Raw genomic sequence first — 14,164 nt, 5'->3', positions numbered from 1 at the left:
ATGGAAAGTTTTTATTCTTGACCTTTGTGTTAACATTGTGCAGTCCTGAAATAATTTGGTAAATTGGTATCACATTGCTGTTGCGACATCACGTCAACACACATGCTTTCAGTCTGTATTATTTTATTTTAAATGTTATGGTTACCAAAGCAAAAATACAGTGAAAATGTTTTAAATATTGTGAAATATAATCACAATATAAAATAAGTTATTATTTGAAATCTAAATCAGTTACACTTTATTTTAAGGTGTCCTTGTTACAGTGCAATTATACCTTTAAGTACTAAGTAATATTTATGAACTACACGTACTTACTATACAGTTAGGGTTAGGATTATGGTTTGACTTTGAGTTACTTGAATGTTATTATGCATAATTAATTGTTATTATAATGTTTAGTATAAACCCGATTCCAAAAAAGTTGGGACACTACAAATTGTGAATAAAAACAGAATGCAATGATGTGGAAGTTTCAAATTTCAATATTTTATTCAGAATACAACATAAATGACATATCAAATGTTTACACTTAGAAAATGTATCATGTTAAGGGAAAAATAAGTTCCATCCATCCATCCATCTTCTTCCGCTTATCCGGGGCCGGGTCGCGGGGGCAGCAGTCTAAGCAGAGAACCCCAGACTTCCCTCTCCCTAAACACTTCCTCCAGTTCTTCTGGGGGGACACCGAGGCGTTCCCAGGCCAGCCGGGAGACATAGTCTCTCCAGCGTGTCCTAGGTCTTCCCTGGGGTCTCCTCCCAGTGGGACGTGCCCGGAACACCTTCCTGGGAAGGCGTCCAGGAGGCATCCGGAACAGATGCCCGAGCCACCTCAGCTGACCCCTCTCGATGTGAAGGAGCAGCGGCTCTACTCTGAGTTCTTCCCGGGTGACTGAGCTTCTCACCCTATCTCTAAGGGATCGCCCAGCCACCCCGCGGAGAAAGCTCATTTCGGCCGCCTGTATCCGTGATCTTGTCCTTTCAGTCATGACCCAAAGCTTATGACCATAGGTGAGAGTAGGAACGTAGATTGACCGGTAAATCGAGAGCTTCGCCTTGCGGCTCAGCTCTTTCTTCACCACGACAGACCGGTACATCGACCGCATTACTGCAGAAGCTGCACCGATCCGTCTGTCAATCTCCCGTTCCATCCTTCCCTCACTCGTGAACAAGACCCCAAGATACTTAAACTCCTCCACTTGAGGCAGGAACTCTCCACCAACCTGAAGTGGGCAAGCCACCCTTTTACGACTGAGGACCATGGCCTCGGATTTGGAGGTGCTGATTCTCATCCCAGCCGCTTCACACTCGGCTGCAAACCGTCCCAGTGCATGCTGAAGGTCCTGGCTTGATGAGGCCAACATGACAACATCATCCGCAAAGAGCATGATGTGGTCATTTCATCCGACCTCCGGCCGTATGTCTTGGACACTCGGGTGAAGAGAGGGGCGGAGCTGTCAACCGATCACCACCTGGTGGTGAGTTGGATCCAATGGCGGGGGAGGAAGCTGGACAGACTCGGCAGACCCAAACGTACTGTGAGGGTCTGCTGGGAACGTTTGGCCGAGTCTCCTGTCAGAGAGATCTTCAACTCCCACCTCCGGCAGAGCTTCGACCGGATCCCGAGGGAGGCTGGAGATATTGAGTTCGAGTGGACCATGTTCTCCACCTCCATTGTCGAAGCGGCCGCTCGGAGCTGTGGCCGTAAGGTTTCCAGTGCCTGTCGAGGCGGCAATCCCCGAACCCGGTGGTGGACACCGGAAGTAAGGGATGCCGTCAAGCTGAAGAAGGAGTCCTATCGGGCCTGGTTGGCTTGTGGGACTCCTGAGGCAGCTGACAGGTACCGGCAGGCCAAGCGGACTACAGCCCGGGTGGTTGTGGAGGCGAAAACTCGGGCCTGGGAGGAGTTCGGTGAGGCCATGGAGAAGGACTATCGGTCAGCCTCGAAGAGATTCTGGCAAACCGTCCGGCGCCTCAGGAGAGGGAAGCAGTGCCCTACCAACGCTGTTTACAGTAGAGGTGGGGAGCTGTTGACCTCAACTGGGGATGTCGTTGGACGGTGGAAGGAATACTTCGAGGATCTCCTCAATCCCGCTGTCACGTCTTTCATTGAGGAAGCAGAGGCTGAGGGCTCAGATGTGGACTCGTCCATCACCCAAGCTGAAGTCACCGAGGTAGTCAAAAAAATGGCAAGGCACCGAGGGTGGATGAGATCCGCCCTGAGTACCTCAAGTCTCTGGATGTTGTGGGGCTGTCTTGGCTGACACGCCTCTGCAGCATCACGTGGCAGTCGGGGACGGTGACTCTGGGATGGCAGACCGGGGTGGTGGTCCCTCTTTTTAAGAAGGGGGACCGGAGGGTGTGTTCCAACTACAGGGGGATCACACTTCTCAGCCTCCCTGGGGAAGCCTATGCCAGGGTACTGGAGAGGAGAATCCGGCTGATAGTAGAACCTCGGATTCAGGAGGAACAGTGTGGTTTTCGTCCAGGCCATGGAACACTGGTCCAGCTCTGTACCCTCTACAGGGTGCTGGAGGGTTCATGGGAGTTTGCCCAACCAGTCCACATGTGCCTTGTGGATTTGGAGAAGGCATTCGACTGTGTCCCTCGCGGCGGCCTGTGGAGGGTGCTCCGGGAGTATGGGGTCCGGGGCCCTTTGCTAAGGGCTATCCGGTCCCTGTACGACCGGAGCAGGAGCTTGGTTCGTATTGCCAGCAGTAAGTCAGACTTGTTCCCGGTGCGTGTTGGACTCCGGCAGGGCTGCCCTTTGTCGCCGGTTCTGTTCATGATTTTTATGGACAGAATTTCTAGGCGCAGCCAGGGGCCGGAGGGGGACAGGTTTGGTGACAACACGATTTCGGAAAAATAAGTTGATTTTTAAATTTCATGGCATCAACACATCTCATTGTGACAAGGCCATGTTTACCACTGTGTGGCATCCCCTCTTCTTTTTATAACAGTCTGCAAACGTCTGAGGACTGAGGAGACAAGTTGCTCAAGTTTAGGAATAGGAATGTTGTCCCATTCTTGTCTAATACAGGCTTCTAGTTGCTCAACTGCCTTAGGTCTTCTTTGTCGCATCTTCCTCTTTATGATGTGCCAAATGTTTTCTATGGGTGAAAGATCTGGACTGCAGGCTGGCCATTTCAGTACCCCGATCTTTCTTCTACGCAGTCATGATGTTGTAATTGATGCAGTACGTGGTCTGGCATTGTCATGTTGGAAAATGCAAGGTCTTCCCTGAAAGAGACGACGCCTGGATGGAAGCATATGTTGTTCTAGAACTTGGATATACCTTTCAGCATTGATGGTGCCTTTCCAGATGTGTAAGCTGCCCATGCCACACGCACTCATGCAACCCCATACCATCAGCGATGCAGGCTTCTGAACTGAGCACTGATAACAACTTGGGTTGTCCTTGTCCTCTTTAGTCTGGATGACATGGCGTCCCAGTTTTCCAAAAAGAACTTCAAATTTTGATTCGTCTGACCACAGATCAGTTTTCCACTTTGCCACAGTCCATTTTAAATGAGCCTTGGCCCAGAGAAAACGCCTGTGCTTCAGAATCATGTTTAGAAATGGGTTCTTTTTTGACCAATAGAGCTTTAGCCGGCAACAGCGAATGGCGTGGTGGATTGTGTTCACCGACAATGTTTTCTGGAAGTATTCCTGAGCCCATGTTGTGATTTCTATTTCAGAAGCATTCCTGTATGTGATGCAGTGCTGTCTAAGGGCCTGAAGATCACGGGCATCCAGTATAATTTTCCAGTCTTGACCCTTACACACAGAGATAGTTCCAGATTCTCTGAATCTTTGGATGATATTATGCACTGTAGATGATGTTAACTTCAAGCTCTTTGCAATTTTTCTCTGAAAAACTCCTTTCTGATATTGCTCCACTATTTTTTGCCGCAGCATTGGGGGAATTGGTGATCCTCTACCCATCTTGACTTCTGAGAGACACTGCCACTCTGAGAGGCTCTTTTTATACCAAATCATGTTGCCAATTGACCTAATAAGTTGCAAATTGGTCCTCCAGCTGTTCCTCATATGTACATTTAACTTTACCGGCCTCATATTGCGACCTGTCCCAACTTTTTTTGAATGTGTAGCTCTCATGAAATCCAAAATGAGCCAATATTTGGCATGACATTTCAACATTTGATGTCATCTATATTTTATTGTGAAAAAAAAAGTTTATGAGATTGGTCAATTTTTCCATTCCTTTTTTATTCACAATTTGTACAGTGTCCCAACTTTTTTGGAATTGGGTTTGTACATGTAACGTGTAACAAGGACACTTTTAAATAAATTGTTACCTAGAAATCTTTTGTGACGTTTATAAAACTTTTTATTGTTACATGTGACCAATTTAATGTGTTTTTGAAGTATTTCAGAACTATTTCATTAATCAGGATTAGAAAGAGTTTGTAAACAAAGTCTAGAATATAACTTCTTTGATTTAGCGTGCATGGTTTTGTTAATAATCGTTGCTTATCCTTCTTGTTCCACAGAGGGGATGAGGAGGTCGCTCAGAAGAACAACGCTCTGAAGCAAGTGCGCGAGCTGCAGGCGCAGCTAGCTGAGCTCCAGGAGGACCTGGAGTCTGAGAAAGCAGCCAGAAACAAAGCTGAGAAACTCAAGAGAGATCTGAGTGAGGAACTGGAGGCTCTGAAGACTGAGCTGGAAGACACACTGGACACCACTGCCGCCCAGCAGGAGCTGAGGTACAAGAGTCTGCATCAGGAATTAAATTTATCATGACCACAAAAATTCACCCAAAAATGAAAATTCTATTTTTTACTTACCCTTCACTTGTTCCAAACCTTTTAAAGAATGCTAGTAAACAAACAGATGGTAGCCATGGACTTCCATAGTATTTTTTGTTCTGTGCTTGACTTTTTAAAATGAGTCTTTTGGTAAAGTACGTGGAGACCCATTTAAGTTGAGATTCAAATCTCACCCTTTCTCCTCAAACGTGTCTTGCCTAATAATGTGTCTCTTGCTCATGAAGGACCAAACGAGAGCAGGAGGTGGCAGAGCTGAAGAAAGCCATCGATGACGAGATGAAAAACCATGAGTCTCAGGTCCAGGAGATGAGACAGAGGCACGGCACAGCTCTGGAGGAGATCTCGGAGCAGCTGGAGCAGGCCAAGAGAGTAAGCCACAAAGATGAGGAGTAAATGACTCATTACTCAGTTCTAATGTCTGCTGTGATTGAATATGGTATGGTCTCCTGTTGATACAGTTCAGGCAAAATCTGGCTCTCTCTCACAGTGTCTGTCTGTCAACATTAGGTGAAGTCAAATCTGGAAAAAAACAAACAGACCCTGGAGAGTGATAATAAGGAGCTGACCAGTGAGGTGAAGAGTTTGCAGCAAGCCAAGTCTGAATCTGAGCACAAGAGAAAGAAACTTGAGGCTCAGCTGCAGGAGTTCATGGCCCGCTTCAGCGAGGGAGAGAAGGTTAAAGGAGAACTTTCAGACCGTTCCCACAAACTACAGGTCAGTGCTGATAGACTGTGTCACATAAACTACAAGTGAGTTCTGTTGCACTTCATATCAGAATCATGAAGTACTGTTACACTCTGTCCTCCCTCACACACTACAGATAACTCGTTTCATTGTTTTTTGCAGATTGAAAGTGTGGCTGTAATAAGGGCTGCACGGTTAATCAAATTAAAACCCTAATCATGATTATGGATTGATTTGAATTTATCGATATTTGCAATTAATTGTGATTTATTATATTAAATAAATTACAAATTGCATTAATTAAATATTAGCGTGTGTACCATTACATTATTGTTATTATATAATAACCAATTTCATATCAGATTGTTTTTTTAAGCACAAGTATAATCATTTGTTTTCAAAACATTTTTTTTTTATTTTTTTTTTTACAAAACTGAGTTTCATATGAGTCCTGCAATTATTAAATTATTAAAATTAATTGTAATTATTCGGTTCGGACCAGGCTGTCAGGCCAAATGTGAAAGCATTCTTAAATGGATCAGAATCAAGGGTATTTATGAAACATCACTCCACTGTAAATGTATTTATTTATTTGTCACTTGTTGCAGGCGGAACTGGACAATGTTTCTGCTCTATTGGAAGATGCTGAGAAGAAGGGAATTAAGCTGGCCAAAGACACCTCCAGCCTAGAGAGCCAGCTTCAGGACTCTCAGGTAATGCGTCTCTGTAAACAGGAAGCCCTGCAAGAGTGGATGAAGAAATGACATAAAATTTTAAAACAATAGATGGACTTTTTACAGAAAAGGTGTGTGTGATGTGATTGAGTCATGATTGCTTAATATTGTGGCTATAGGAGCTGCTTCAAGAGGAGACGCGTCAGAAGCTGAACCTGAGCAGCCGTATCCGTCAACTGGAGGAGGAGAAGAACAGCCTTTTGGAGCAGCAGGAGGAGGAAGAGGAGGCACGAAGGAACCTGGAGAAACAACTGGCAACACTACAATCCCAAGTATGCGCAATCACTCCACTTTTTTTTTTTAGGGCAGACTGCAGATCTTGCAGATCAGTTGACACATTCAATAATGATGTTTTACTCTAACAGTGACATGTTGGCTAGAACCTCGTATTTGACCAAAAATGAGATATGTAAAAGTGTCATTTTCAGACTTCTGTTCAGAAAGGCAATCAGATGTAAAAGCACTCCTCTATAATCTTCCTTTCTTGGATAGCTGGTGGAGACCAAGAAAAAGCTGGAGGATGATGTGGGAGCTCTTGAAGGCCTGGAGGAGGTTAAGAGGAAGCTGCAGAAGGACATGGAGGGGACCAGTCAGAAGCTGGAGGAAAAGGCCATCGCTTACGACAAGCTGGAGAAAACCAAGAACAGACTGCAGCAAGAGCTTGATGACCTTATGGTGGACCTGGACCACCAGAGACAGATCGTCTCAAACCTGGAGAAGAAACAGAAGAAGTTTGACCAGGTATCAATTGTTTTGGCTTAACAATATTTGACCCAAAAATGACATTTCTGTCACTTACTCTTACTCATGTCATTCCAAAACCATAGGACTTTTCACACATCATCGAAAAACAAATGAAGACATCTGTCCTTCTGTTAAAAGACCATTCACCAAAACATGAAGTTTTAAATCTTAATTTAATCCAAGACTTTTGAAGACGACTCCGTTTCTTTATATGATGAACAGATTTAATTTTTTAGTGTCACAATAAACTCTGATCAGTGCGCATATATAGAGTTCATCAAACATGGTAAACTGAAGCTCAAGCATGCTTGGTGTGTGAGAACCAACTTTTATGATGTCTTTATGAACTTTTTGAGAAAAACAAAGTTTTAGTGGAATGTACTTTCAATGGATGGACCGAATCTTACAGGTTTCATTTAAAATATTTTGAGTTGTATTTGAAAGACGAACAGCAATGTGAGGGTTACCAACTGATTTTCAAAATTTTAATTTTTTGGTTTTATTTATATATATATATATAATGATTAATTGTATATTTGTATTATTGAATTCTAATGAAAAACATTTGTAAATAATTGTGAAAAAGTTTGTTGATGCTTATGTTAGATGCTGGCGGAGGAGAAGACCATCTCTGCACGTTACGCTGAGGAGAGGGACCGTGCGGAGGCCGAGGCGAGAGAGAAAGATACCAAAGCTCTGGCTATGGCCCGAGCCCTGGATGAAGCTCTGGAGGCTAAAGAGGAATTTGAGAGACTCAACAAGCAGCTCCGAGCTGAGATGGAGGATCTGATGAGTTCCAAGGATGACGTAGGCAAGAATGTAAGTCAGACAGTATGTTACTGGATGTTAGTGCTGTTATATTACACATGTGCTTGTTTCAGTTCATCATCATGATGTCTGAAGAACCCTTGGTGTTCTGTAAACAGCAGATTTTGTTGGCTGTTTATGTTTTAAGACCTCAGAACACCCTAGAGCATGCGATAACTAAGTGTGATGCAACAAGTTTCAGGTGTCAAGTAATTTGCCTGTCCTCACTGACAACAGAATACTTAGCAAAGTGATCAAATCAGCCAGTCGCAACATATACATGTTTAATGTGTAGCATTTGGAGCAAGATTTTGGACTGATGAAATGTTACTGTTTGGATCTACTCAGAGGTCCGTGGCTGAGCAAAAAAAAAAAAAAATGCTAATTTCAAAATGGGAGGATTTTAAAATTGTGATTTCCAGATCTAGAGATATCATTTGAAATGTAATGTAGAAAATGGTTTGAAAAACGCGTAAATGAAGGAAAAAAAGCAGAGCTTCCTCTGCAGTCTTCAAAAATAATTGTAGAAATGAGGAGTAAATATGAAGTCATTTAGCAGCAGATCATTGGTTATAATTTATGACGCTATCTCACTGTAATTTTTACTTTAATCTATAGGTGCACGAGCTGGAGAAATCCAAGCGCACTCTGGAGCAGCAGGTGGAGGAGATGCGCACTCAGCTAGAGGAGCTGGAGGACGAGCTACAGGCCACAGAGGATGCCAAGCTGCGTCTGGAGGTCAACATGCAGGCCATGAAGGCCCAGTTTGACCGAGACCTGCAGGCCAGAGATGAGCAGAATGAGGAGAAGAAGAGGGCACTGGTCAAACAGGTGGGTGGAATTATCATTTTTGAGAATTACAAGACATTTGGGGATTCACACGATACATATATCATGTGCTTTCAAGAAAAGAAAGTATTGAGGCAAGTTTGTGTATAAAAGGGTTAATGCCTTAAGAAGCAACAAGTAACACATTTGTGACATTCTGAAATAGTTTTCATTCGTAGTTAACCTATCTGATCTAGGTTTTTTAACCCATTATTCCTGTTCCTTCAGGTGCGCGAGATGGAGGCGGAGCTTGAAGATGAAAGGAAGCAGAGAGCTCTTGCTGTAGCCGCTAGGAAGAAACTGGAGATGGACCTCATAGATGTGGAAGCTCAGATCGAGGCTGCAAACAAAGCCCGTGATGAAGCCATTAAACAGCTACGCAAACTCCAGGTAGTCTTTTCCTGAATGCTGCTGTTCTCATGCACAGAAATGTGATGACAAAGTAAAGAAAATGCAATAAATGACTTGTTCGCTTAATCTGTTTATCCCCACAAGCTCCAAGTGCATCAGCTTGAGAGCTGATGTAGTGATACAGAACTTGAGTAGTGATACAGATGTCTACATTATTGACTGCATTGCTGAGACTTATTATTTAAGGTCATAGTCAGTACAGTGATGTGACAAAATGTGAGAAGAACAGATGGCAACATCTCTCTGTTTGATCCAGGCCCAGATGAAGGACTACCAGAGGGAGCTGGAGGAGGCGCGCTCTTCTCGTGACGAGATCTTCGCTCAGTCTAAGGAGAACGAGAAGAAGCTCAAGAGTCTCGAGGCTGAGATTCTGCAGCTGCAAGAGGTGAGCCGATAGCGAAATACACATTTGAAAAAAGCCTTTCTGAAGAATCTGTTGCTTGTTTTTCGACACAGTTTTACGTTGGATTAGTTACACTGAGGAGTCTTTGTTTATGGTTTGGGTGTGATTTTAGGACCTGGCGTCTTCAGAGAGAGCACGACGCCACGCTGAACAGGAAAGAGACGAGCTCGCAGATGAGATTTCCAACAGTGCCTCTGGAAAGTGAGTCATTGTGCTGCAAACTAACTTTATTTGAGAATTGTGATGTATTTGAGTGGATCTGTTTTTGAATAGATGGTGGAATGTTGCAATGCTTATAAGAGATTTATCAATTTCCAATGAACAAAATTAAGTCTGGTCCTTCCTTTGAGAAGACATTACACTTCGATATACACCATAGTAGGGAAGTCATGTAGTTTGTTCAGACCGATGTTTTATACTTCATTCATGTTCACTCCTTCAGGGCAGCCCTCTTGGATGAGAAGAGGCGGCTGGAGGCTCGTATCGCCCAGCTGGAGGAAGAGCTAGAGGAGGAACAGAGCAATATGGAGCTGCTGAACGATCGCTTCCGCAAGACCACTATGCAGGTGTGTGATTGTGACCAAGCTATGTTTTCAACACTGTTAAACTGCTCTCAAAGTTCTGTGTGCTTGTGATGTTTGCAAGATGTCTTATTGTCATCTTCATAAGCATTTTTGGCTACATTTGACACATCACATCTTTAGTAGCAGCTGTTGTGTTTGTATTTCAGGTGGATACCCTGAACACAGAGCTGGCGGGAGAGCGCAGTGCCGCCCAGAAGAGCGAGAACGCCCGTCAGCAGATGGAGCGGCAAAACAAAGATTTGAAGGCCAAACTGCAGGAACTTGAGGGATCCATCAAATCAAAGTTCAAGGCCTCTATCGCCGCCCTCGAGGCCAAGATTATCCAGCTAGAGGAGCAGCTTGAACAGGAAGCAAAGTATGCAACAGTGAAAAGAAACCAATTAATGCCATATTCTGACTGAACACAAAGCATTGGCCCTAACTCATGTTTTGGCAATGGTGTATGAACTGTGCGCTTCACAGGGAGAGAGCTGCAGCCAATAAGATTGTGCGCCGCACAGAGAAGAAACTCAAGGAGGTGTTCATGCAAGTGGAGGATGAGCGGCGCCATGCTGACCAGTACAAAGAACAGGTGAATGAAAACCATATCCTAATCTCCGTTCTCAAAGAGAGATTAAAGATTTCCATTTTCTGATAGCATTTCCAAAACTATGCTACCAAGGTGTTGGACAGATTTTGTGGATATATTTGTCACAAGGCAGCATTTGTTTGATTTTTTTCTTTACTATTTGAATGTATTTTAAAACGTAATTTATTCTTGTGATGACTAAACTAAATTTGTAGCATCATTACTCCAGTCTTCAGTGTCACATGATCCTTCAGATGTTATTCTTATATGCTGATGTGCTGCTCAATTATTACGTTAAACCTTAGTCAAATAGGTTGCGAGCCACTTTACTCTCAGAGCTAAGTTCAATTTCAGATTTACAGCTCTAAACATAATGCACAATAAATTGTAGTTAGCTGCTTTTCTCTCATAAGAGAGAAATCCGAGACTCAGAATTTCTGTTTGTCTTTAGATGGAGAAGGCAAACTCCCGCATGAAGCAGTTGAAGAGGCAGCTGGAGGAGGCAGAGGAAGAGGCGACTCGAGCGAACGCCTCCCGCAGGAAGCTGCAGAGAGAGCTGGATGATGCTACCGAAGCTAGTGAGGGTCTGAGCCGAGAGGTCAGCACACTCAAAAACCGCCTCAGGTACTTGCTGATACTGATATACTGCAATACTTTAGATCCTTGTATCAATATCTGACCCTGTTTATTTCTGCTCTCATATCATGTCTTATCTGCTGTTTAATAATGACAGTGCTGATATTCACTGCCATCAGACACTGTTGGACAAAAAATTGCCATTGTGGAGAAAAAACGGTCGTCAGTGTTGTTATTGATAACAAAACCTAAGGCTATTAAAACTAATTTTGAAGTGAAGTGACATACAGCCAAGTATGGTGACCCATACTCAGAGTTCGTGCTCTGAATTTAACCCATCCAAAGTGCACACACACAGCAGTGAACACACACACACCGTGAACACACATCCGGAGCAGTGGGCAGCCATTTATGCTGCGGCGCCCGGGGAGCAGTTGGGGGTTTGGTGCCTTGCTCAAGGACAACTAAGTCATGCTATTGCCGGCCCGAGATTCGAACCCGCAACCCTAGGGTTAGGAGTCAAACTCTCTAACTACTAGGCCACGACTTCCCCTTAATAAATAAATAAATAAATAAATAAATAAATAAATAAATAAATATATATATATATATATATATATATATATATATATTTATATATATATATATATATATATATATATATATATATATATATATATATATTTATATTTATAAATATAAAAACCTAATGTAAACAAAATTGTGAAACCTAAATTAAAATATATTAACTCTTTCTCCTCCAGCATTTTTTTTTTTAAGTTGCCAGCCACCACCAGCAATTTAGATGATTTTAATTTTCAAAAGACGGATAAAAATGCATTTTAGTGTAGTGCATTTGTTGAATGCATTTATTAGTGTAAAGTATGTCTGTGTGTGTCAAAATCGTGACTAAAATTAAATTAAAAACTAAAATTAAAATAACTCAGTCTGGACATGCGCTAGGGCTTTACTTAATGTAATACACCTAGAACACGGATTGCTGTTAAAAACTCATCTTTGGCAGGGAAGCGTTGTCTCTTAATTGACAAGATATCTCGTCAACGACGGGGGAAAGAGTTAATGCTAAAAAACTATATAAAAAAAATTATTAAAGCTGAAATAAAAATAAATGAATGCTAAATACAAATATAAAAACAATTTGACAAATGCACATAAAATTACTAAAGCAAAATAAAATGCATGCGAAAGATTTTTAAAAATTAATAAAAATGACAAGCACATTACAAAACTACTACAACTAAAATTAATATATATCAATGCTAAATAGAATTATAAAAAAGTATAACAAATGACATATAGAATACATATAGAAAAACATTACAGACGCACATACAATTGTTTTAAAAAATACATATAGAAAAACATTACAGACGCACATACAATTGTTTTAAAAAACAAATAAAAATGACTAAAGCACATAAAATTGCTAAACTCAGTACTAAATAGAAGTATTAAAAAAAATAAAAATGATGACATATAACAAAATGACTTAAGTTAAAATGAAAGCTACAAATATAAAAAGTAAAAGATTAGTCAAATTATTTAATACTATAATAGCATCTAGAGTGCTGGGTAATACTCTCTAATGCCTTCTTTACTGTCCCCTGCAGGCGAGGAGGACCCGTTAGCTTCTCCTCGAGCCGTTCTGGACGCAGACCGCTGCAGATGGAAGGGGAATTTTCTGATGACGACGCAGACAGCAAGGCCAGCGACCTGAACGAGCACCCCCCGGCTCAAGCAGAGTAGAGCACAGTGCCCTCCTGTGGTCACCCAGCCCCACTGCTTCCTCCTCTCCAACACCTCATCCTTCTCCTTTAGCCATGTGGGGTCCGCGGTACAGAAAGAGGACCAGTGAGCGATGTAAACACACTAGTACACTAACACTTCCCCACACACACACACGTTCAGACATAAACTACACTCAAACCTCCATTTCTATCCTCTCCCTACCAAGGGAGCATCAACTCTGCCTTATTCTAAATTCAAGATGCTTCAAGACCGAACGTACACATGCCAATTAGTCTTTCCTGCAACTGTAGTCTACAAAATACTGCGCTCATAGAACACACTATAGAAGTGCATTTCAAATGTCAAACTTTGCTTTGTGTACATGAATATGCTCATTCATAAGAGCGCGCAATGAAAGTGTTCATGATGTAAAACCATCAGCTAGCTTAGCAGACGTGACGGATTGGATCTTAGTTGTACAATACAGTTCTCCAAATAAACACGGTCTGCAGATAGAGATGCATGTGCTGCTCATTCGCTATAAGCCAACACTAAAAGAAAAAAGTCCTGTGGCACTGGACCGGATATGAAACGGACCAGACAAGAAAAGGAAAAACTGTGAAAAAGCTGCTCGCTTCAGCATCTCATTAACATTTAAATACATGAAATAGTTAAAACACAAGAAATCCTGCACATTTATCAACTCGTTTATTCAACTCCAGGCCTGTTTGATCTTATTTGGGATTTAGCTGACAGAGGCGCTGTGTGTTTTAGGAATTGGGATGTAATCGCGAATCACCTTTAACTGCACATTGTAAGAAAGCCATAAAAGGCCATTTCAACTGGAAAGGAAATGTGAAGTATTCTGGACGCAAATGCACGTTGAGATGAAGCATACATGACTTTACATATGTAATCTCTTTAGGGTTTTTTTTCTTCTTTTTTTCCCCATAAATGTGACAGTATGATGGTACTTCTCAAACCCAGCTGCTCTATTAGATACACTACAAGTGAAACCAAAAGGAAGGTTTATTGGAACTTGAAGGATGATGTTTGAAACCAGACATCAATGAGAAATCAGCGCTGAAAGCAACTGGAAATATTGAACACGTTAATTCACAGGCACGTAACTGAAGACTGGGAGTTATAGCTGTGGACGGGATGCATTGAATACTAGTTCACTAGTTAAGAGGATGAACGGAAAGCATACTAACCTGTTCCACTGTTAGCATTTAAAGACTGACGTGTTTCTTAAAGTGCCTTAGACACTAATTAGAAAACATCCATAA

General features: G+C 42.3%; 1 protein-coding gene across 4 annotated transcripts in view; it reads left to right on the top strand.

Annotated features, from left to right (window-relative positions):
* Positions 1-13,101, top strand: part of LOC132161537 (myosin-10) — a 70,263-nt gene extending 57,162 nt beyond the window's left edge. For all 4 annotated transcript variants that reach the window (XM_059571659.1, XM_059571658.1, XM_059571660.1 and 1 more), the window contains 16 exons: positions 4,512-4,724; positions 5,012-5,156; positions 5,295-5,501; positions 6,080-6,184; positions 6,325-6,477; positions 6,698-6,946; positions 7,556-7,768; positions 8,375-8,587; positions 8,813-8,974; positions 9,252-9,380; positions 9,511-9,599; positions 9,841-9,964; positions 10,129-10,337; positions 10,445-10,553; positions 11,002-11,174; positions 12,758-13,101. In XM_059571659.1, coding sequence (XP_059427642.1) covers positions 4,512-4,724; positions 5,012-5,156; positions 5,295-5,501; positions 6,080-6,184; positions 6,325-6,477; positions 6,698-6,946; positions 7,556-7,768; positions 8,375-8,587; positions 8,813-8,974; positions 9,252-9,380; positions 9,511-9,599; positions 9,841-9,964; positions 10,129-10,337; positions 10,445-10,553; positions 11,002-11,174; positions 12,758-12,893 — 2,629 coding nt within the window. In that variant the 3' untranslated portion in view covers positions 12,894-13,101. The remainder of the gene's footprint in view (positions 1-4,511; positions 4,725-5,011; positions 5,157-5,294; positions 5,502-6,079; positions 6,185-6,324; positions 6,478-6,697; positions 6,947-7,555; positions 7,769-8,374; positions 8,588-8,812; positions 8,975-9,251; positions 9,381-9,510; positions 9,600-9,840; positions 9,965-10,128; positions 10,338-10,444; positions 10,554-11,001; positions 11,175-12,757) is intronic.
* The last annotated feature ends 1,063 nt before the right edge of the window (positions 13,102-14,164 follow it).

Source organism: Carassius carassius, chromosome 17 (genome assembly GCF_963082965.1).
Source record: "Carassius carassius chromosome 17, fCarCar2.1, whole genome shotgun sequence".
In the NCBI taxonomy this organism is placed as follows: domain Eukaryota; kingdom Metazoa; phylum Chordata; class Actinopteri; order Cypriniformes; family Cyprinidae; genus Carassius; species Carassius carassius.
Note: the sequence above shows the minus strand (reverse complement) of the source record. Positions and strands in the feature narration are given on the sequence as shown.